Here is a 23,865-nt window from a genome sequence, read left to right on the forward strand (position 1 = left end):
TCCCCCCCCCCCCCTGCAACAAACTGTTAGCTCCTGCAACTAAAAACAACAGGAGCTAATTGACTCATTTGCATTAACTGTGTCTTAGCCTTGCTATCCTTTGAAATCCAAATTGTCTTCAGCTTGACTTTGGCTTAGCTTTGTTTTCTTTGGAATCCAAATTGTCTTCAGTCTGAATTGTCTTACAACGTTTCCTATTGGACAGCTGAAATTGTCTTCATTCATAGTTAGATTATAAAAGACCCGTTTCTTGCAGATCACTTCAGTGTCACTGACGAAGGAAAGTGGATTCTTTCCGAAACGTCTGACCGTTTCAAAACCATATCCAGTTGCTTGAGTAACTATTTTTTGGTGTATCGTATTACCTGGATGTCTAACCTACATCGACGACGCTTTAAATAGCATCCACTAGTATTCGTCAGTGATATTGAAGAGATCTTGTTGGGAATGGGTTTTATATCTTAGCTGTGAATTGATATGTAAAGCGCCAGGTCCCAAGTACCAGATAGTTCCATACGTAGGACCCCCCTCCTGTTGAGGGTGAGATTGTATATTTTCTCAGCCTCTGTAATATCCCGTTCGAACCAGCGGGGCTCGCGGTCTAGGTTAGCGGTGAATTAGAGATTGAAGGAGTGCCCCTGGTTGTTTTAGGTGGTTGAAAATGGTAGAGGAAGAGGCGTCGGTGCTGGGTTTGCAATGTTCTTTGTACCTTTCCTTTAGTAATCATAATGAACAAATTCTTGCCCGAGGGCTAATTGCAAGTGACAAAGATGACATAAAAATAATGCTAAACAGTTTTTAAGCGACTTCTCTAGTCTAACTTAGTAGCGCCTGGTCTCACCAATGTATCTATTGTTACTCTGTGACTGGAGGGTAACCTCCAGCGACAGAGTTTTGTGATCACTTTATGCGTTGAGTGTCCGCAACTATAACTCTATGTTCCACGTGCCGCATTTGTATGTGGTTTGGTATGTTGTCTGTACTCTGTTGCGAAATGATGTACGTTCTTTTTTTTTTCGAGGTACCTGTTTTTATCATGGATGTAGTAATTTCAGTTTTTACCCCTACGGCGTCCGGTAAAGTGGTTCAGGTCTTCGTAATGATCGCGCCTTGAGGTAATTGAATATTGTCAAGCAGATGTTGTCCTCGTCGGAATATGCCATCTCGTTCTGGCTTTGCGTTTCCAGTACTAAGGTTGGTTTAACATAGCATACTATTAACATTTTGCGCGGTTGATAGTCATATGCATTTTATGATTAGAACGTGTTTGATCCTTGGGATCTTTATTTCGCGGTAGCTGTTTTTATTATCAATGTAATAATTTGAGAAATCACCTCTATGTACCTGGTCGATGGGCGATGGGGGTTGGCAATTACTTATCTCCAAGCAGATATGGAGTTATGTCCACAGCTGTCACTGCTCCAATTTTTAAAATGTTGTGTATGGTTGTTTTCTCTGTTGATGCGTACAGGACTGTGTCTTAGATTTGGCAGTGATAGGTATGTTAGCTTGTTGTTGTTGTTGGCATAAGTTGATGTGATGTTGGTATAAGTTGATGTGATGTGTTCTGTATGCGATATAAACACCAAGTCATACACCACAGAAAACATCACAACCGACATGAGCCATATTTAGATGATTGAGTATGTTACCTACGGTCACTTGTTGCAGTTTGGTTCTTCACATTTGAGTTTGTAGATTACTTTGGCCTTGTTACTTTTTCTGGGGTCGGTTTTTGGGATGTACCAGTTTGTGCCGGAGGGTCGACTGAGGTTTGAAGCTAGCGGCAATGTTTTGCAATATTTTTCCGAAACTCCCTGGACATATGGGATGGTAATGTTGACGTTTTTTTTTTCTTTTGGTTAGGGGTTTGCACTTGAGCGTTTTTAGAGTGGTCCGAGGGGTTTGAGTGCATTGTTCAAGGTTCAGTTTTTGTAGTCACAACGTTCCTAAGATTTTTCACACTGTAACAAATGATTCGCACTATCTATGAAAATGAAACTTCACAGAGAGATGTCGAATGTATTTCCTATTACGTACACTGAATGTTTGGTGATTTTGGAGTTGCAAACGCGACAAACAATTAGCTCCGGTGATTCCAACAACACAAGCTAATTAACTCATTTGCATCAGCAAAGTCTTAACTTGTCTTACCTTTGAAGCCTTTGAACACTTGAAAAAATTGATTTTATCGCGTTTTTGCATATCAATTCATAGATTGGATAGCTAGATCTCTTTTACATATCAATTTACAAATAGGACATAAAAACAATCTCCAACATGATCTCTTCTGTGTCACTAACGAAAACTAGCGGATGCCAGTGGAAACGTCTAACCTTTATCGACGTGTCATGTTATATTACAGTAGTTCGGTACCTTTCAAAACTATGGTCACTCCATGCCAACCAGCATATGTAGCCGGATTGGATCCAATGACCCAAACTAGATTCTTTCCGGAATGTATCCAATCTATTTCGTAATGTATCCAGCCCATTCGCTTCAGTTCTTTCTCGAAGGCGAATAGACCATGATTTAGGACCCGATCAATATGAACTGTTTGCCAGCCGACCCCTGCTGTTTCGCTGTTCCTGTAAACAGGAAAAAAATTGTTACTTTACAGCAACTAATGTCAATACTCATAACTCCCCTGGGTGCCTTACTACCGCCACATTATGATGTTATGGAGGCCTTTACAAAAATGTCTTCGGGCACTTTAGATACATTAAGTTCATACCTCGGGGATTACTGATGCTGCAGTTAGTAGAACTCCTAAATTAATCGCTTTTGTAAAGTCTTGGGGTAGCTGATGACATCATCAGTCGACGTTGAATATGACTATAAGGTTGTGGACTAAACTGAGTGTGAAAATGTGTCACTTTTGAACTACCTACCCATACGTTCCCACTCGATACATCACAGTAGAGCCATCATAGACCGCCCAGACTCCAAAATGTCCAACTGAGATCTGCCGAAACCGTTCCGTACCGTTTACTACTTCCCACCCGGTTCCTACAGGAGAAAGTCATGATAAATCAGATAACATGTACGTGTAAGATGTTTTAAAACAGGAGCAGTATTAACCGTTTGTCTCTTGTTATTGCTTTGACTCTTCATCTATATTCACGACAAACCTGCTAGCCTATAAAGAGAAAATATTGATCACAGAATAAATGGTAACATGGCATACCCATAAACGACAGCAGTTCTGTCTTGCCTGGACGTTTCTACATGTCTATTCACGAGAAACTTGATAAACAAACATATGACTTAGGACGTCAAGATTTTTTGGGGCAAGCCTTCGAAGAGGAATTAATTACAAAGTGGGTTTCAACTAGTTACCTCGACAAACTATAATTCTGTAAATAGCTGCCCATTGCAATGACAAGACTAAGAATTGTTGTCATTATATCTGCTGATATTCAAAAAGTTGCAGCCTGCAGTTATCCTCATCATGATACATGTAACACTACTTTCTCTCCGGGCCATATGCTTAAAACTGCGTTTGTTGATTTTGTTCTCTCCGTCTGCTTTCCTTGAGGAGCTGTTTTGGTGATACCCGTGCGTACCTTGTGGAACTGTTTTAGTGATACCCTTGCGTACCTTGTGGAGCTGTTTTAGTGATACCCGTGCGTACCTTGTGGAGCTGTTTAGGTGATACCCGTGCGTACCTTGTGGAGCTGTTTAGGTGATACCCGTGCTTACCTTGTGGAGCTGTTTAGGTGATACCGGGCTTACCTTGTGGAGCTGTTTTAGTGATACCCGTGCGTACCTTGAGGAGCTGTTTTGGTGATACCCATTCGTCGCAGCGGCCTGCCGTCCACATCCAGAGCCCACACCTGATTGGTGGAGGCACTGACGCTGATTTGTTTGATCCCGTCGCTGACCAACAGCCAATCAGATGTAGTGTCTGGAACAGCTGGAGTAGGTGGTCCTATATTGTGCGGGAAACCGATACTAGGTAACTAAATTATATTCTGTAGATGAATATTAGACATCTAGGTGATAAGATACGCCAAAATGCAACTACTCAAGCAACCTGATATGATTTTGACATGACTACCTCAAACATCCGACCGTCTGCATTTTCTACTCATCAGTGTCGCGTGCCAGTAAATCTGGTGTTTTAAGTCAAATTGCGGTTATACTCACATATACATACATATATATACATACATATATATATATATATATATATAGAGAGAGAGAGAGAGAGAGAGAGATGAATAGATAGACAGATAGATACATAAACAGACAGATGGATAGATACATAGATCGATAGATAGATAGATACATATAGATATAGATAGATACTATAGATAGATAGAAAATACGTTTTATATAAAGACATACCTAGCCTGTTGTCCACTGCCTCATACCGTGCTGAAAACCCAGCTCTGCGAATCACAAAGTCCGTGACGAAGAAGACGTACAGACTGTGTTCAGCTGAGGTTACAGTACTAGTCGACGAGTGCGCACAAGTGCCACACCAAGACAAGGATTTGTGCTCATAGGGGTCTACAACTTGTACATAGTCGTTACGGCAGTGCCCCGGATAGCCTTGTGTATCGATGAACACAAGCGTGAGTTTGACAGCCTCGTGTGTATCCACGGTGATGTTCCACTGTTGGTACACGTGGTTATGGTAGGGGTAGTGCGGGTAGTTCATGGACGCGAACGTGCCAGAATCTCCCGTCAGTTGGTGCATTCGTTGGTATTCTTGACGATCTTATAACAGAGACGATTTCCGTTATACGTTACCTTCTATCATATGCGCCACGTACAGCAGGGACAAAACAATACTTCCCTTCATGAGTTTTCTTTAAATATTGCTTTGTCATAACATTATTTAGTATTGAGTCTTGTCATAATACCCCCCCCCCCCCCCCCCAAACACACACACAAGGAGCAAGTCGGAAAGCCAACCTGGGAAAGTGTCAATCTTCTACTTTCTTCACCATTATCGGGACGCAGAAAGAGTGCAATAAAATTAAGGCCACCATCAAAATATTGTTTCATACATACCGTCTTCGGACTTGTCTTGTAGATGATAATGGATGTTGAAACCAGTTCCCGGTCGCCAGAAGTCTTTGAATCCATCAGTGTGAAAATGAATCGTCAAGACCGGAGCCATCGACACGTACGAGGGAGGTGGAGTCCGACCACAGAAGGTTTGGTAGAAGTCTGGAACATTGTCAAAGTTCATTGTCAATGTTCAGAGATAGTCAAATATAAACGTTAGATATCGGTAGTGATAAGTACCATGTTTCCGGCAAGTAAACTAATAGATGCATTGGAGACGTTTAAGAAGAGAAAATAAGAATATTTTGTACTTGAGAACTGCAAGACAACAAAGTTCTTAGGACAGATAACAACTGGGGTCGTAGGTAAGTCGCAGAATAAAGACATGAAAAACTCCACAGGGGGTTCTACTAATAATGCTTTTCTGAATCCACAAACATACTCGTATTAGTAATTTGACATTAACGATGCATAGTAGTTGTACTTGATGTAGGCTGTTGACTTATTAAGGGTTTTAAAGGCTATTAGGGTTGGCGAAATAGCATCTTTAGTGAATACAGTGCAGATTTTACATGCTGTAGCAAGTTTAGTACCTTCGCCAAGAAGGCTATATTTTCGGTTGAGAGATGGTGTTGTGTCTCTATAATATATATATCATGTAGGTCAATAGGACATAACTAGGGTAGCTGTGGATAGACTGTCATGATGTTTTGTGTTTGAGTAGCGGTTTCATGTCGAGTTCAAAAAAGGTTGGCGTAGCACTTTCCGTCGGCACTGCAGCAGGCCGATTGTTTGTGTTTGTTTGCTTGCGGACAACATAACTCGAGACATTGCGGATCGTTTTGCATGGTATTTGGTGGACAGGTAGGGATTGCAGAAAGTAAGGTCAATATAACGGGCCTTCTAGAGGCGAGATACGGTACTGCAGCGGAGGTTCAAAGTAGGAGGCAAAGTGTTCCTCAAGTGCCAGATTCATGATCTTTGAGTAGCCTTTGGGCAGGGAGTAATAAGTCGTGTCAGTTTTTTTAAACCGCAAGGCCGATTTTTATTTATTGTAGTAACTGTTTTCAACTTTGAAAGGGAATAACTCAAGAAAGGCTGGACGGATTGTCATGACATTTGGTGTGTTGATAGTTTGAGTAATAATTTATATAATCAAGATACAATCATGTTAATCCGTAACTAATTTACATAATTGATAAAAAATGTTGAGAGTTAATATGTGACATGACCTGATTTGGGGGAAAGTAGCTGCCTTAGATTATTTTGGTTGGTCTAAGTAGGTCAGGAAAACAAACAAATGTCATGCATTCATTCTTTTTCATTCATTTTATTTATTTCTATATAATAGCCAGGTATACACGCTCAGGACAAAAGCGTGTGTGCCGTTTATTAAAAAAAAAATGAAAATAATTTTCAGTCTCCATGCAGGCGTGTCAGCTATATATATAGATGAAAAAAAGAATTTGGCCAAATAGGTTGCATTTTTCAGTCAGTCTTTCGCAGTCCATCCAGCGCCGGCCGGTCAGTTTAGTCCTAGGCCAGTTAACGCCTACTAGGGTTTTATTCCTAACTTGGAAAAAGTCCCCTATCATCATTTACTATACGGCAAGGCCGGAGTCTGGTAGAGCCTACGTGATTTTGACGAAGCACTATGAAAGTTGCGCTGGAAAGTATCCCAACAGTGTACATAATTTTATTGTTACCTTCACCAAGAAGGTCATGTTTTTGGTGGCGTTCGTGGGTTTGTGGAGAGCACACGTTAATGCAGTCGTTTGATATTGGGGTAGGTACACTTTAGTAATACATGAAATGACCTTAAAGTCTTGAATAAAGGCATGATTATTTGGCGAAGGGATGTATCCGTGGAACTCTAGTTCCTATAACGTTACCTATACAATTTAACGTATACGTAAAAAACGCGGTATTTGGTTAATCCGTAAGGGATGCCAATAAATCGCAATGTGTTCAATAGAGTTGACAGGTATACGTAGACAACCCGAGGTTAACATGGGTATTTTTCCAACTTACCTAAATATGGCCTGTCTTGAATCTGAAGAAAATCATGACGGCACCTTGCCTCATACTCAATGTCGAATTCTGGAAACTCCACCACCACAACCTTTCCTGGGTCTGCCACGATTGTCCAGCTAGAAAAACAAAACGAGATATTGTGAGTTTAGAAAGTGTCGAAATAACAATGCTATAAAAAGGCCAAGATCGTCATCAGAAGTTGTCGCACAGATTTCACACATTTGCTTTCAAACAAATGAATTTTTGGGATGATGATAAAGAGACACACGGACCAAGGATGCGAAATTGCCTAGTAGTTGTTGTCTACGTTGCCTAGGCTATATCAAACAATATGATTTTAACTAATTAAGATAATCAACTAATTGTTTCATGCACTGTTTAATCCAATACAGTTAAAATAACTTTTATACTCATGCATACAGAGAAGGCTTATATCATGTTATACCTGCAGTTGAGGTTAGTCTGGTACCTCCCGGTCATGACGTCACGCGGAGGCACAATCTCTCCCTCCTCCTCGTACAGATAGCGCCCCCCAGCGGCTACGCACGCATGTGCAGGGTCTGTTGTATGCACAGGGCAGAGAAGCTCTTAGTTTTTGAAAGGGTAAGATTAGGGATTAAGTTTATTTGAACGTCTTTGCTATTCTAGTTTATTTATGTATAATAAATAAACTAGAATAAATATACACACCTCAAGGATAAAGGAATTTTAGAAAAAGAAAACAAACATTTTAAGCCTATTCAAACCGAAGAAACGGCTTTTAAGGTCCGCGCCAACTAGATATTCTTTCTATCTTCCATTTTTTTCTCGTTGTCATGGCAACCGGTTGTTAACAAGCTTTTTTGACGAAAATCGCTAATCTAACAACGTGTTTTTGTGGTTTTCTTTCTATATTAATGCTATTTTCTTAACAATGTAATCTGTTATAACTTAGTGCATTTTTTATAATTAAATATATATGTTATGCTATTTTTAAGACATAATCGGCCAAATTCCAAGATGGCGGACCATTTCACCAAATCAACCATCATATTCAAATGGACGTTTTTAGTCTAATTTCATTGTCTTTTGCGATTATTCGTTGAAAAAAATGTATTTTGGAAAATTCAAGTTGTCAGGCCCAAGATGGCGGACCCAAACTGCTATTTTAATTAGGTATGACGTCATTCTTACGTCATTGATGTTGCTTTTGACAACAGAAGCAGTTAGCAGACATTAGTACCATGTTATCTAAACTTTCTATAAACATGTTTGTAGCACGTTTTTTCACGTTTCTAGCCCGTAAAATTAATGGCGTCATAATAACGCAATATCTGCTAAAAGTCTCAGAAGTTACCTTCACATCACTCTCTAAAAATTCGGTGGTCCAACAATATGAATGTTTAGGAGTAATAGGAGTTTGAGGCGCGGGACTCAAAAGCCCCCTCCCCAATCAGAGATTGAACAAAAAAAAACTGAATAGTGTCAACATCATGTCCTACCCTCACAACTTGGAGTGAGGAAGTTCCACTCTATTCCAACATGATCATCAAGCACACACGTCAGCCTTTCCTGGCCCTGGCCCAACATAACGTAGCCGTCGTTACAGCCGAACGAAACAACCGACCCCACAGTGAAGTTGTCTCCGGTCCTGTAGCCGTTGTCGGGAGTGCCAGGGTCCAGACACGGATCACTAAAGCTAAATGCTAACGCCCGAAAGACATGGATAACAATTTGGTGCATCTTTCAATCTTTCATCTTACTATTGAATACATCAAGAAGTACGCCTTAGTTTGAATACTTTTCTGTCGCGGAAATGTGCTGCCACATTAACCCTCATCCGACCGTTACATTTTTACGACGAATCTGACCGTATGGGGTCATTTTTGACCCCATTTTGTTTTGCTCATAGACATATTTCTGCTGGCTTATTTTGTCATTTCTATGTATTTACTGTTTCACTAACCTATGAAAAATATTTTGACAAGTTTTGGTGTCAGTAGTTATTACTCATTATTTTATGCAGAAAATGAGGAAAACCCACATTTGCTCTGAAAATCTACCGTACTAAACTTACTTAAACAATGTTTTGTTTTATCAAGTTCTAAACAATAATTGTGGCGATGCAATAATGCTGATAGCATAATAATGTTATTTAACAAGAAAAAATACAATATTTGTGAAAAGTAACGAATTTATTACTTAATTATGCACCATATTCCGCCATCTAAACACATACATACAATAACTCGTGTCTATTTTCCCGCAAAGATCTTTCTTGTAGGTTCCTTCTGCACATTCTGTCCATATATTGTTTTTTAATTAATTAGAAACATTTTCACTTTCATTAGCATAGGTAATTAGTGCGTATTATCATAATTTATGCAGAATGTCGAAAAACCGTGTTTTACACTAAAATACTAAATTTCTTTGAAAAATATTCGGTGTTTACTCATCTAAGCAACTACAACCTGTTGCTGCAATAGCAATAATGAGGAATGCCTTTTATTTTATTGAAATATCTTGATATTTATGTAATTAATGATTCATAATTGGCTGGGGTCATTTTTGACCCCACCGAACAAGACACAAACTTTCAACTATAGCTTATACAATAATGGGCAAATCTCGGCGAAAAATTGGTAGATGTTGTAAGACATGTATACAAACAAATTCATGGAAGGATTTTTTTCTCTGATGAAAAATTTTGCTGTGGCAGATTAAAATATACGCCTGGGGTCAAAAATGACCCCATACGGCCGGATGAGGGTTAAAACTCAATAATTTTTATGAACTCTTTAATGAAGCCTTGCAATCAGGTCTTATTGTCACAGATATATATGATCGCCTCCCAATAATTTACATTATGAAACATGCATATAGTAGAGATAAGAAAATTAAATGTGAAAACACAAGTGCGAGAAATTCAATATGAAAAATATTAACAGATTTAAACATGTTTTGTCTAACGTATCTTAGGAATGTGTATATGATAACACAAACCCAAACACTGGGTACACAAAGTAATTTCATGCAAATTTTCAATTCATATTTTGGTAACTACGACAAAGCGAAATCAACGCCTCGACAAGCCGCGGTTTACGACAAGCCTGCGAAAGTCCTCCAAAACGAAAATACAAGAAATGTTTAAAGAATCCTTCTTCAATAACATTACATAGGTACAAACCGTCGGGAACCAAATTTAATTGTTTGATTCGTAATTACAAAAGGAAATGCGACCAATTTTCAGCTGCAGCCACTAACATACGTTGAGCTGGCAAACTAATTAATGAAATTCTTAATTCTTAACCGGTAAAACTAAATAAAGACCAGATAATGTAAACTATGGCCTTCAGTATGCTACAAGTAACCATGTAGTTCACATAAGTGCTGGCCTGGCTAAGAAAGTTTACCAAGTACAAGTTACTCTCAATATCTTGCTTCAAATTATGTTTGAGACGACAGATAAGAAACTGAAGTATGACTTCACATAAAGACGTTAGCTTTAAGAACACTATGCTAAGAATATGAAGTAATGACAACACTGAGTTGATATTCAGTGTGAGACATCGATCGGCTGGCAGTTGCGTGTACAGTTCTACAAAGCACAATTATATACTAAAAAGGATTACAAGTCATTTTTCTACACACACAACTCATGAGAGCTAATTCAGCTGTGAGGAAGACAATTTCAAGTTCGAAATGTAGATTCAATAGATATGCTTTGATACAATTTTGATAGGACTGATTTGAAATTAGAAGAAAGTTGTTTTTCCATAACTGCAGATAGTATTGTCTTATGACATGATCTTATCTGATTGAAACCTTGCATTATATCTGTTACCCACATTGGGTCATTCCGTATGGTTTGATAATGTTCATAATGAAAACCAGCACAGAATATTTAAATTAGTGACTAGTGTTATGTAAATCTGTCTCTAACCATTGTTCCTTGCTGGTAGACAGTCTGGCATGTTTATGAGTTTATGTAGTTATGGGGGTCAATCTACCCTTGCCCAGGGTTAGAATTTCTGGAGTTTAACACACACAAACACACAAAACAAATGTTCTTCCGAATAAGTTTGTCGTTGGGGAATTGGGGCTATGATCCCAAAGCGATTATAGTTGACAAATTCAATGAAGTTTTTTTTGTAATCATTGGTCCCTCTCTGGCAAAAGGGAAATATGAGACAGCTATCCCACTTCACACCCTCAAAATTCGTATACATCTATTAGGTCTGTCGAAGAACCTACCGCAATAGAAAGTAACGACATCATTACAAATTTAAAAACGCATCCCCATGTCCAGACGATATAGGCGCCCTGATCTTAAAACAAATTCTTCCCAGTTCTGGAGCCAGTAACTATTCAGACCGAATGATATTTGGGCTTCTGAGAAAATATTCGAGATACATGGCGCTTTTACAACTCAACTTTGACAAGAATCACGATAGCCTTAGAAAATAACAAATACACAATAAGTATATTTCTAAATCTTTCCAAGCTTTCGGCACCCTAGACGACAGCGTACTTCTTAATAAACTATTAAAATATGACTCCGCCCCACTTTGGCTGGAAGACTACATAGATAACATGCAGAAAACAGTTCGTAACTAATCAAGGTAATATTTTTTCCCAGGTAATATTTTTTCCAAAGTAATTTAACATGTGATGTACCACAAGGTTGTATTCTCCCCCCCCCCCCTTTATTTCTAATTTGTGTAAATGATCCTGCATCAGTATCAAAGAAACTATTCCCTTTGTTATTCGCAGATGAAAACAAATTATTTGCGTACCATAGCAATTTGAACACCCTAGGGACATCTATGAATAGTAAATTTTGTAAGGTAATCCAATGGTTCAGAGCGAATACATTATCCCTAAACGTAAAAAAGACAAATTTAAGTTCATTATCTTTACAGCATCGGTATTATAAGAAAAATCAAAACCTAAGTAATGTGAAACTTGAAATTATTGTACCGTCTCAAAAGGATCTCTGTCGTTCGAGAAGAATCGACTTTACTTCCACTTTCATCCATAGTTTGTCCGTATGCTGCATTTTAACTTGTTAAGTGGGCAAGTACTGCTCGATCTTCTCTCAGGGTCTCGTGGAAAAATTCATGTTTTCCGCTCGTATGAGGTTTCCTCGTGCAGGTTCGGCCATTGGTAAGAACACAACCACTGTCCGAAGGCGCGGATATATCTGAGTTCCACATAGGGCGCACCATATGGAATAATCTTAAACTAATACCTGCTCGTATTTACACAGCTTAAAAAAAACTCCTGCCCTGAAGATAGATTTCGCAGGAAATCCAACTACCATTTTTACTTGATTTGTTTCCTTGTTTGGGTTTTGTGCTTTTCATTCAGTATTTGATGATAATAATTCATGTCGATCTTTTTATAATTTCAACTACCTTACAATTTGTAAATTATGTTTATGATTGACTATTATTTGTTAATTTCATTTAGTTTTGGTGATGTAAGGACGACTACTGCTATCATTATCATTATTTATTATCATTACCTGATTTTTTTGTTTTCCTTGTTTTGGTTCTGCCTGCATGTAGTATTTGATAACCAATAATTCATTTTGATGTTCTGTATATTTTCAACCTCTTTACGATCCGTTTAGTATTGACAATTACTTGTTAATCTGATTCAAATTTGGTTGTAAATACTTCTATTGTCATTATGATTATTTAAAATTATTTCTATTATATTGGTACTGTTTACATTCTTTATATTTAGTTTCTGGGGGAGACCCTCGAAAAACCGAACAGGTTTCTGCCCCCCCCCCCACCCCCCGCCGAGTATATATGTATAATTTCTAATTAATACGTATGTGCAATTAACAACGAACAAAGAAACAAAAATATCAAACAGAAATATTGTGAATGGATCAGTATTCAATTTTGAAGAATCTTCCAACAACTTTAAAGAAATTTAAAAGCAATTTGATAACAGTCAGTATCATTTAGTAATATGGCCTACATGATGTGAATAAGCACTTCAAACTATCTATGGAAAGTGTCATTCATATAATTCACCAGTGGTTTTCTTACCCTCAAAGTGGATCTTGAAGTCGTCGTCAGCCATAGGGTTGTGTGTACTAAGGACGAGGTGGACCATGTTGGAAGCAGCACTGAGTTCCGCCGGAAAGATCGGTCCTGTTAAAAGTTTGCGAATGTAGAGCACGTTTTGTTAAGCTGGTTAGAAAATATACGCCAACTGTTAGGCTAGTTATTGAAGAAAATTTTATGTAACTTATAGGTTGACTGTTCTTTAATTTCTTATTCAAAACTTTCAAACTGTAAAATTTTACTACTGTCTGTCAGATCTGCAACAGATTATCACACAAAACTCGCCCGTTTATGTTAATTGAATCGGGACAGGGGCCGATACCGACTTCTGGCCCGTTGCTGACGTCAAAAATCAGAAAGGTTTCTAAGCAGTGCTTAAGAAAACAAGATGACTTGTTGAAAAATTGACGAGTCCACCAAGATTCTGTTTTGTCGAAAGGAAGACACCAAATACAGTAAATTGAGTTTGGGCATACCTTGACTTTATAATTGGAAAGTCATGCAATATTACTGAAAAAACAACGGAAACTAGAAAGGCCGACATTTGCTTGGGAACAAACACGGCATATTTCAGCCATCCCCCTCCCAATGCAACAATAGACTGTTCCAAAAAATGGAACACTTTTGCTTAAAATGACTTTTAACACAAATCAGACTTAAGCCCAAAAATGAATCTTGAAAAATGCCCTATGCAAGAATGGACTCATCCAATGCACCCCATATAGAAAGGTAAATTAGACCAGTCCAGAAAAACTTCCGCTAAAAAATGGAATTCAAATCATCAAACGTCCAAAACTGAGTTAGAAAAAAAAGAATGGACTGTTCCTGTGAAAACCCTATGTAAAATGAAGCAGCCAAAAAACTTGTGCAAAAAAGGACTTTGACAAAATCACCAAGGCCCAAAGTGAATTTTAAAGAATGCCCCCCTCCGTGCAAGAATTGACTCCTTGCACTTTATAAAAAATTGTAAATATACCAGTCAAGAAATAATCCCACTGAAAATATGGCCTTTTGTATAAACCCAGCCCTAAATTCAATTTAGAAAATAAAGTCCTGCCGTGCATGAATGAAATCTTCCAGATAACACCTGGGGCTCGCTGATTGGCTGCCGAATTCTCCCCAGGGAGCCAAAAAAACTCAATAAAATCCTTTCAAAGGCAGATATAAAAATTAAAAAAAAAACTTGGGTATTGGCTCACTCTACCCTTGTGCCAAATTCCGGATCAATCGGTCCAGGAACGACGGAGATAAAGCGTTTGGAAGGTTTGAAACGAGAAAGAAAGAAGAAGAAACATTACGAATACAATATATTTTACCATACCGAAATATGATCACAAACGTGAAGCGATTCGATCTGTGAAATTCGTTGAGCGATCTGGTTCCTATCCTAGTGGAATGTAGGTAACAAGCACTTGAGACAAAATTGAGACAAACCTACCGGTGTAACTTCCCAACAAGACAGGGATGCCGAGCTCTTCCTTATAGACGTATAGCCAGTTTCGATCATAGTCTAAAGAAAACGTCACTGGTGTCATCTTCACCCCTTCTCCCACGTTGACCTCTATGGTCCACACACGTTGTATGCTGGGGTACTCTCCGGTATATGTAGGCGAGTAAAGGTAGCCAGACGATCTCCGGGTAATATTAGTAGTAATGTAACCTAAACATTATTGGAAAGTTTCAGCATGTTAAACTCTGACACTACGCCTATCATTTATATTTTTTCATATAGTAAGTCGCTAAACCAAAATATAGCTCTTGCTCTACACAGACGTGGTCAGTAGTACATGTTTTAGCACAGAACCACTGCCACATTTAATGGATTGAAATTGGGGTAAACTGGGCATTGGATTTTTTACAACATTTCAGTGGCGGTAAAGAAATCCCCCAGTAACTTGAAACATCATGCATTACTTTGTCTTAATATACTCTACATGACATGAATAGGCATTTCGAAATAATGATTCTAGAAAGTGCCTCTATAATACATCCAGAAAATGTATATTTAATCACTGCTCTTTGTACCCTGAAAGCCGATCTTGAAACCTTGAGCATAATTGTAAGACTCGTCCGTACGAAGGACTAACTGCGCCATGTTGGATGTAGCAAGGAGTGTCCATGGGATAGCTGTTCCTGTTGACAATTTTGAGAATGTGGAATTAGCACGTTCATTTCTAACCTTGTTAGAAAATATCAACTCAGACTATTAACCAGAGTTCGGCGACCTCACACTTCCATGAAATATTTAGAGCTTTTGTAAATTTAATGCAAATGACTTACACATTTACATGATTTAAGCATGGTGTTCATCATTGTCTAACGTACACTTGTCACAAGTATAAAACTCCCATCGTTAATCATAGGCGGTTTTGCAATTTTTGGGAAATATTATGCAAATCAATTCCACCTTTTCATAATTGGTATCTGCTTATGTGTTATCTATCATAATTTACATGTGTTACATTTATTGAAGTCCAGTTATTGAAATGGAATTATACAATTTTCTCACTAATTACGCAAATTAAGTCCTCATTTGCATAACATGTATATCATTATAAACATCTTTGCCTAAGCTACCTGCATGCCTAAAATGATGGCAATCCATCGTTCCTTTCTGCAGTTATCCTCTTTGGACTGTCTTTGGAATGACAAAAATGCCCCTGCAGTTCCAGGATTAAATGCTAGGGGCTGACACTTGCGCAACTTTGTCATGACGTTGAAAGCTGTCTACCACCGAAATGTCAACACCATATCATGTCTGGGACAAGAGATACATTGAAAAAAACTACTATGATCGAATATACTCATTAATCATGCAAATGTACTCTAATTTTGCATAATTAGTATTTTATTTTGTACAACATTGCCTAAGGTACATACAAACCAAACCATGTGAAAATCCGTTGTTCCATTCTTGAGTTATCCTCTTCAGAATTTTTTTACGAAAATGTCCCTGCTATGGCAGACCTAGTTGCTAGGTGGCCCAAACTTATGTCTCTTCTTCCTGAGCACAAGAGCTATGTAACAATACAAAATCGTGACCATAACTTTTTTCATAAAACGAGATAGCAAAACCGGAAGTTGTGCTGCAGTACGAAGGGAAACCGCTAGGGGGGCCAAAATCTAATCATTTTCCAGCTTTCGCCACACCCTGACAATACACTAAGTATGAAACGACGCCACCCAGCCGTTCTTGAGATACCTTGTTCACAGACACACACACAGACACACAAAATCTACTGAAAAATATAGCTCCATGACATTTAATGGCGGTAACAACAGTTTGAAGACTTCATACCTCCATTAAATATTTTGTACCCTATCCCAGGCATTGTGTGTAGGGCTTAACCATGGAATGGGCTCTGTGTACACTGAGTATAGTCCCAAGGCAGCAGTCAGTGTAGTTCATCTTTGGGATACAGTATCACGCCCATAGTGTATCAGGTAGTGGAATAGGGTGTTGGTAGGGATGACGAAATCTGGAATTAGATTAGCCTAGCGGCGGCTTCTGTTGGTAACTTCCGGGTCTGATATCTCGTGTTCTGTATATGATATGATTATGATTTTGGGGTGATGGGTAGCTCTTGTGCTTGGACATAAGTTTGACATATTAGTTTGGGCCCCAGTTTTTTAAGAATTGCTAAAGAGGATATCTCAAGAAAGGAATAACAGATTGTCATGATTTTTGGTATGTAGGTACTTTTGACGAGGGTGTACAATATGTAGTAATGATTACGCCAAATATGCACACATTTGCATAATTAATGAGAATATTCTGTCATAGCAGTTTTTTCAATGCATATCTTGTACTGGACTTGAAATGGGCTTGACATTTGGGTTGCATGTAGCTTTTTTATACAAACGTTGTTAGTTTTGTTACACATGTACGTCACTCTCTGAAAATTTAGTTTAAGTGTGGGTCCCCAAAGTTTGTTTAAAAAACTGCACATTTTACAGGGGTCCGTTTGGACGCGAGTCACAGACTTTCCTCTATACTAAGTAACTTTCACAATATTGTGACAATCTACGCGAAATTGAAGACAAGAGTACAGCAGATGTTTACTGACAGTCCTGAAAGGAATTTTTTTAGATAAAAGATGTCCAGATGGTACTTCAAAATTTGAGCATTAAGAATTGTTAATTAAAATGTGCAATGCTGTAAACATCTCGTCAGTGTATAGGGTAGGGGAATGATTCCAATTCCCCTTTTCTATAGGGTATAGGGTAGGGGAATGATTCCAATTCCCCTTTTCTATAGGGTATAGGGTAGGGGAATGATTCCAATTCCCCTTTTCTATAGGGTATAGGGTAGGGGAATGATTCCAATTCCCCTTTTCTATAGGGTATAGGGAAGGGGGTAATTCCAACTCCCCTTTTTCTATAGGGTATGGGGTAGGGGAATGATCAATTCCTCTTTTCTATATGGTATAGGGTTGGGGAATGATATAAATTTCCCTTTTCTATATGGTGTAGGGTAGGGCGATGATTCCAATTCTCCTTTTCTATAGGGTGTAGGGTAGGGGGTTTAATTCCAATTCTCCTTTTCTATAGGGTGTAAGGTAGGGGGATGATTCCAATTCCCCTTTTCTGTAGGGTATAGGGTAGGGGAATGATTCCAATTCTCCTTTTCTATAGGGTGTAGGGTAGGGGGATGATTCCAATTCTCCTTTTCTATAGGGTGTAGGGTAGGGGGATGATTCCAATTCCCCTTTTCTATAGGGTATAGGGTAGGGGGATGATTCCAATTCTCCTTTTCTATAGGGTGTAGGGTAGGGGGATGATTCCAATTCTCCTTTTCTATAGGGTGTAGGGTAGGGGGATGATTCCAATTCCCCTTTTCTGTAGGGTGTAGGGTAGGGGGATGATTCCAATTCTCCTTTTCTATAGGGTGTAGGGTAGGGGGATGATCAATTCCTCTTTTCTATATGGTATAGGGTAGGGGAATGATATAAATTTCCCTTTTCTATATGGTGTAGGGTAGGGGAATGATTCCAATTCTCCTTTTCTATATGGTGTTGGGTAGGGGGATAATTCCAATTCTACTTTTCTATTACCCAGTACACCGACACCGACCGCATTTGACCCTTTGCTCAGGTCAAACTTCTCGAGGGCATCAGAGCAGCAGGCCACTTAGACATGCTAAAGGAGTCGAGGACTGGTCGGAAAACCTGAATCCCGACCCTCTAAAACAGCTGGACTAGGTTAAATCCTTCTCCAAATTTTTATTTATTTATATATGAACTTCACGATACAACCTACCTACACCAAAACCGGTGTACGACCCTAACAAGGTGCGGTTGTGTTGCCCTCCCATGTAGACATCCAGCCAGTCATGACCATATTGTAAATCAAACCACCTTGGTGTGAACCCCACCCATTCTCCGGCGTTGACTTCTATGGTCCATGTGCAGTGCAAGTTGTTGTCGTAAGGCCAAGGAAAATTGGGAGAAGTAATGTTGTAGGAGCTCGAAGAATTCCCCTCAATATAAGCACCGCAGCCACCTGAAAATTGTTGGGAAATTTTAAGATGTTTGTATGATTGTTCTCATACCAACTATGAAACGGGTCTGAAGGTCAGAGGTCAGCAGTGGAAGCGGGTAGTGGTTGCGCGACCTCCGTAACTATACCAACATTTTTTGCCGTCTATTGTCTCTGTTTGCGTTAAATTTAGTTACGCAGTCCATTCAAACACAGGCTGAGCTGGGTAACACCTAACTTGAAGTCATTGCAAAGTTCATGACATTGCAAAGTGTTTTTGGAGAGAACTGTGCGGTAAATTGTTACGTGCAGTCATGCAGTCGGGACGCGGCGGCCATTCATTGCTGAACATTTTGCACGATAGCGCTTGCCGGATATCGCCATTTTCTGTCTGATGTCTCCTTGAGCAGCGCCCAGTTTGCCGGGCCTAGGGTTGACTACGCTGTTAAGACCGCTCTACCACAGGTGCTACTGTGTCATCTACATTCTTATCTACAATTATAAGAAAACATGCTTAGTCTTTCAATTTCTAAAGTCAAGAAAATACCAAAAGACTTGACCATGTCTCCCCCAAACAAGGAGGCTGATTATTTCAACCTCATTGCTTTAAACTAGTAATATTCTAGAGTAAGAATATTACAGGAAGTAGTATAATGTATTATCTCCATAGCCATGCCAGTATGCTCGTAAATTATTGTTTATTATATATTGCTGAAATTAGAAGGATATTCAGCATAACTAAACTTTAAGCTTCATTAACAAATCAAACAAGTAGATACTAGTATATGCACCGGTAATCTATGTCAATTTTACTTTTAAATAAAAAATTGTCTATTCATAAATCTACATTACGCAAATTTGTTCCCAATTTCATACTGCCCCCTTCTCCCACATTCTTACATATATGTAATTCCCATTGTCCTTAGAACACCTAGCAATGTACAATATGAGCAATATAACTATGCTAATACATACAGAACATCTGTAAGGAGTGAGGAATAATAGCTAGAAAGTCAGTCATTTTTTTACCATTAAATCAGACAGATTTTGATTCAGACCAAATGTCAGTTTTACTGCCCAGGGTCAGTTTCTTCTCAGCATCTGACCACTGTGAGGCCAGAGATTTGTGAGTTTTGTCGGTACACATTGATAATCATTACGCTTTAATAACCAGCTAACACAAAAAAGGAACTTATTAATCTGTCATCATTATACAAGTCATTATGCAGGACTCAAAAAGTCTTGTCTCTAAGAATTGCCTACTCCTGTTCTTTGTTTTATATAACATTATTAAAGACTGAAGATCCTAAAACAAACATTTTAGGCTGAGTATTGGTAATTATATTTGCTAGAGTGCCATTAAAAGTGTAAATTTTTCCCCTCCTACTAAATTGTTTGGGAGCCCATGTTTTTTCTTATCGTCAAAAGTTCCCTTTTTTGTACGGATGGGGTAAAATCATTTTCTGTCCTGGGATAAAGATACATGTCTTGTATATAGCTCTGTATATAGCTCGTCTGAAGACAACATTCCTTTATCAAATAGACGCCATTTTGAATCATATCAAAGAAGTCTGCAGACTGATAGGATGGCAGCTGTCTGGTCATGTCTGGTGTATGTGGTGACAGTGTAGATACACAGATACATTATAACCATAGTGTTGTACCAAGTGCATTTACTGTTACTTGGATAGACAGGTAATAAAAACAGTTTCAATCCAACTTTCTTGGAATTCTGCTGTGTAATTGTGTGTGTGTGATGCTCCAATGCTTGAAAGTTTGTTTATTATTGATTAACAGCACCTAAGCTGTCTGTCTGGCTTGGCAGGTAAAGGTGTGACAAGCTGTGAACTTGCCCATTGTTCTCCTCAGGTAAACTTGTACCCTGCTGCCAGGTACTAAGTCCAGAAATTAATTAGCTATATTGTTCCTCTATCCGAACAAAGATATCACATTTCACCCTTGGAATGCCCAACAGTTGCAATTTTGTCATCCTATCTTCTTCTTAAAAGCGCAATCATATACAATGTTCTTATTTGTCGCGAAAGACATACCGGGTAAGTAGACATGTTGTACTTTAATGTTCAGGTGTTCCGTGGTCAGCAAGCCTTCTGACGCTCAAGATCTGCAGTCTGACCTCGATGCGTTAACAGAATGGCAAAATCGTTGGCTTATGTCGATCAACCCCTCTAAATGCCACACCCTCCATATCACCCGTAAGAAGCACCCCATCTTAACACAGTGCTCCCTCTGTGGAGAAGCCCTCACCGGTGTTAAGTCCCACCCCTATCTTGGAGTACAACTTTCCGACGATTTGCGGTGGGACACCCATATCAACCACGCCACTAGCAAAGCTGGTAAGGTCCTAGGGGTCATTCGGCGCAACTTGACCCATTGTCCATCCAGGGTCAAGGCCACTTGTTACAAAGCGCTGGGCTTCCCGAGTGACCCTTAATCACTACCGGCAGACTAGCAGCGTGACACAAATGCTCAATGACCTGCAGTGGCGTCCTCTCTCCGAAAGGAGGAGGAACGCCCGCCTCACATTCTTTTATAAGTTAGTTAACAACAGGATTAACATAGACACACAGAACCTACTGATTCCGACCCAAGGGCGAACACGAGGCAGCCATCAACATAAGTACAAACCAATCTTTGCAAGAACAGACACATACAAGTACTCATATTTTCCTAGAACAATCCCGGGGTGGGATTTCCTGCCTGGCGCGGTAGTAAGTGCTCCCGCAGTTGAGAGCTTCCGTGCCAGGCAGGAGGGCTGCCCGCCCTAACCCGGGACCTCAGCTCCCCCCCTACTTTGCCCCTTGCGGGGTTATATGGGGGTAACCCATGATGATGATGGTGGTGGTGGTTGTGCATATTACCACTTTCCTGTTAGGCTTCAAGAATATTTCACGTATGCCATTTTTGAAAATATTTTGAGCATATTAAAGAATATCTCTGTTATCATCAGAATAGTGGGCCTGGGACCACCTGAACATTATAGAGTACGCTTTACTAAAAACATACATACCATATTTGTGTCAAAATATGTCCCTGTGTGTTGCGCCGAGGGCCTATAAGGTACAAAATCTAGATGTGCTTATCATATTCATATTTTAATATCAGTGAGTCTTTCGTGAAATCCATGTGGTCTCAAAATATGCTATGGGTCTGTTGCTCTACTTCCTGTTGGAAATTTCGGAAAACACCAAAACAGTAACTTACTACAGCACATCAAAGCTGGTGAATCAGTTAATTAGGCAGAAGGGTGAAACGTAAGATACATGTAATAGGAATCTTTTATTGTTGGATCCCAAGCCCTCAGGATCACCCAACTTTCCACCCCTTCAGTGCACCTGGAGACTCCACGACGATGCCATGTCTTTGCATGGGTACCGGTGGAATATAGAAGTAACAAAAATTTTCACTCAAGAACAACATGAACGAATCTTATATCATAAACATCAACGAGGTTGTCTTTATTTACATGACATAGTTGCGATTATTCCATAACTAGATTGAACATTGCCATCGCCTATCGTCACAAGAGAGCGGCTCCGAGAATCCTTCCCAACGGCACAATAGACGCACCGTTTCAACTTTGGCCCTCATCATTAGAGGGTGGTGGGCGATCAGCGAGGTTTTTCACCTTTCCCAATTTTGTAACTTTCGTTACCCTAAAGCTAGGGGCACAACGTGCCGTACATGCAAATACATGCTGTCTACGTGCTAAAACGTGGACAATTTTTTGGTATCCGTAAGTGGTAAGTACCGTCTCCGTACGAACTCATACGGAATTCGACAGATTTGGGAGCACGCAGACACGCCGTAGAACTTTAAGTGCATGCAGAACTTTCTCTGCTATCGGGCTGCGGATTCGCTCCCGTAAGTGCCAGTACGGGCGACGCGCCTGCCTTGTACAACCAATGAGCGCACAACGCACTGGCTCCGTGAGTGTATAAAAGTTTTCTCACTGTCAATTGCTGTACAGACGTCGCACGTAACACGTGCGTGCTGCGCACGTGGTGATTGCGTGTTCCGTGCTTACTCCACGCTTCACTTGTTCACCTGTGAATGCCGACGTACTGCACAGCTGCACTGTAACGAGGGAGCAGGTGGTCCGCACATGGTTTCTGCAGTATACAAAGCCGAGTCGACGAAAGACTGCCAAGCCGTCTCCAAGATGCGTAAGAAGACGCAGAAGAATCCGCCAGTTGCATCTGTAGCAGCTTTGACCAGAGCCGCCTCAAAAAAGACCTACAGGTTGTCCTATATATACATCCCCGAAAAACTTACGTTCATCAAACTTGAACGTACTTACACCATGCGAGTGAGTAAGGAAACCGTACGTAAGCAGCACGTGTAAGTTGGGCCTGCATACGTTAACGTGGCAATCGCACAGAGACCGTACGTTGTAAGCACGTGCAACTCACCTACCACTTGCGCCACGAACGATGAACGCAACCGCGCGCAGCCAGGCGTGGCGTGCAGACCACGTACTTACAACTTGCGCAACCGTGCGAGTGACGTGAGTTGACGTACTCCCTCCCTGCTCTTGCAAGTCGTTCGCCACGTTTTCAGAAATACGTGGCGACGTGGCCTCCCCAAAAAACGTACGGACAAATTGCACGTACGGCGGGTTGTGCCCCTAGCTTAACAGCTAAGCCGCCATTGTGTGGACCGAGACGAACGCCAGCAGTAAAGTTTTGCGTCATACTCATAGCTGTTGTGACGGGCCAAAGTTAAATGAAAATTCCTGATTGTATACGTCCGTTTTGTCATTTTTTTTTTACTCCGACAGCTACGCAATTTGCACAATTACTAACAGGAAAGAAACAACAACAATGGATGTATAAAGTTAAGTAACGCCACGATAATTGTGTTGAGTTTCTTCCTGGCGGTATTTCGCCACCACCTCCCGAGCACACATCCGTTCTGGGTGCATTTCAGCGGTGTTTTACGATTGCGATGTATCTTTTTCAGCAAGACAAGCCAGATAAAACAAAGATACACAACATAAGTGGCAAAGTTAAGCTGTAATATCGACATGTCACTGGGGGGAAAATATGCGTTGATCATTTGCCAAATTAGTACCGCTTGAGAAATTGAAATAAACCTGGCGGTATCATAATCTCCAAGCAGATCCTACGGTTTGGTTTGGTAGGCCGGTAGGATAAGATGGTCTCAAAAGCTGCTGCCTGAGTAGTGAAGCCGGCTTAGGAGTGTCTTTTGCTACCGGGAAACAGGGAGGAGCATTTCTATTCAACAATGGCGT

The 23,865-nt window shown here is 39.9% G+C and overlaps 2 protein-coding genes across 2 annotated transcripts; both read right to left on the bottom strand.

Annotated features, from left to right (window-relative positions):
- Positions 1-3,592: 3,592 nt before the first annotated feature.
- LOC118430406 (deleted in malignant brain tumors 1 protein-like) lies at positions 3,593-4,714 on the bottom strand. The gene is made up of 2 exons (XM_035841261.1): positions 4,351-4,714; positions 3,593-3,931 (listed from the first exon to the last, which is right to left on the bottom strand). The coding sequence occupies exons 1-2, from the start codon at positions 4,703-4,705 to the stop codon at positions 3,750-3,752; spliced, it is 537 nt and encodes a 178-aa protein (XP_035697154.1). The 5' UTR covers positions 4,706-4,714; the 3' UTR covers positions 3,593-3,749.
- A 1,191-nt stretch (positions 4,715-5,905) lies between these two features.
- LOC118430877 (CUB and sushi domain-containing protein 1-like) lies at positions 5,906-18,611 on the bottom strand. Its single transcript, XM_035841912.1, has 8 exons — positions 18,375-18,611; positions 15,141-15,248; positions 14,554-14,775; positions 13,098-13,202; positions 8,535-8,738; positions 7,499-7,613; positions 7,051-7,169; positions 5,906-6,009 (listed from the first exon to the last, which is right to left on the bottom strand). The coding sequence occupies exons 1-8, from the start codon at positions 18,427-18,429 to the stop codon at positions 5,906-5,908; spliced, it is 1,032 nt and encodes a 343-aa protein (XP_035697805.1). The 5' UTR covers positions 18,430-18,611.
- Positions 18,612-23,865: the final 5,254 nt, after the last annotated feature.

The sequence above is a fragment of the Branchiostoma floridae genome, chromosome 14 (genome assembly GCF_000003815.2).
Source record: "Branchiostoma floridae strain S238N-H82 chromosome 14, Bfl_VNyyK, whole genome shotgun sequence".
Lineage (NCBI taxonomy): Eukaryota > Metazoa > Chordata > Leptocardii > Amphioxiformes > Branchiostomatidae > Branchiostoma > Branchiostoma floridae.

What these genes read in the sequence shown, in the direction of transcription:
- LOC118430406 (XM_035841261.1), bottom strand. Translation starts at nt 4,705, where the DNA reads ATGCACCAACTGACGGGAGATTCTGGCACGTTCGCGTCCATGAACTAC. An exon ending in GGCAGTGGACAACAGGCTAG is followed by an intron (nt 3,932 to 4,350) that starts GTATGTCTTTAT and finishes CGCACAATATAG; the next exon opens with GACCACCTACTCCAGCTGTT.
- LOC118430877 (XM_035841912.1), bottom strand. Translation starts at nt 18,429, where the DNA reads ATGGGAGGGCAACACAACCGCACCTTGTTAGGGTCGTACACCGGTTTT. An exon ending in GTACACCGGTTTTGGTGTAG is followed by an intron (nt 15,249 to 18,374) that starts GTAGGTTGTATC and finishes AATTGTCAACAG; the next exon opens with GAACAGCTATCCCATGGACA. An exon ending in TTTCAAGATCGGCTTTCAGG is followed by an intron (nt 14,776 to 15,140) that starts GTACAAAGAGCA and finishes AATAATGTTTAG; the next exon opens with GTTACATTACTACTAATATT.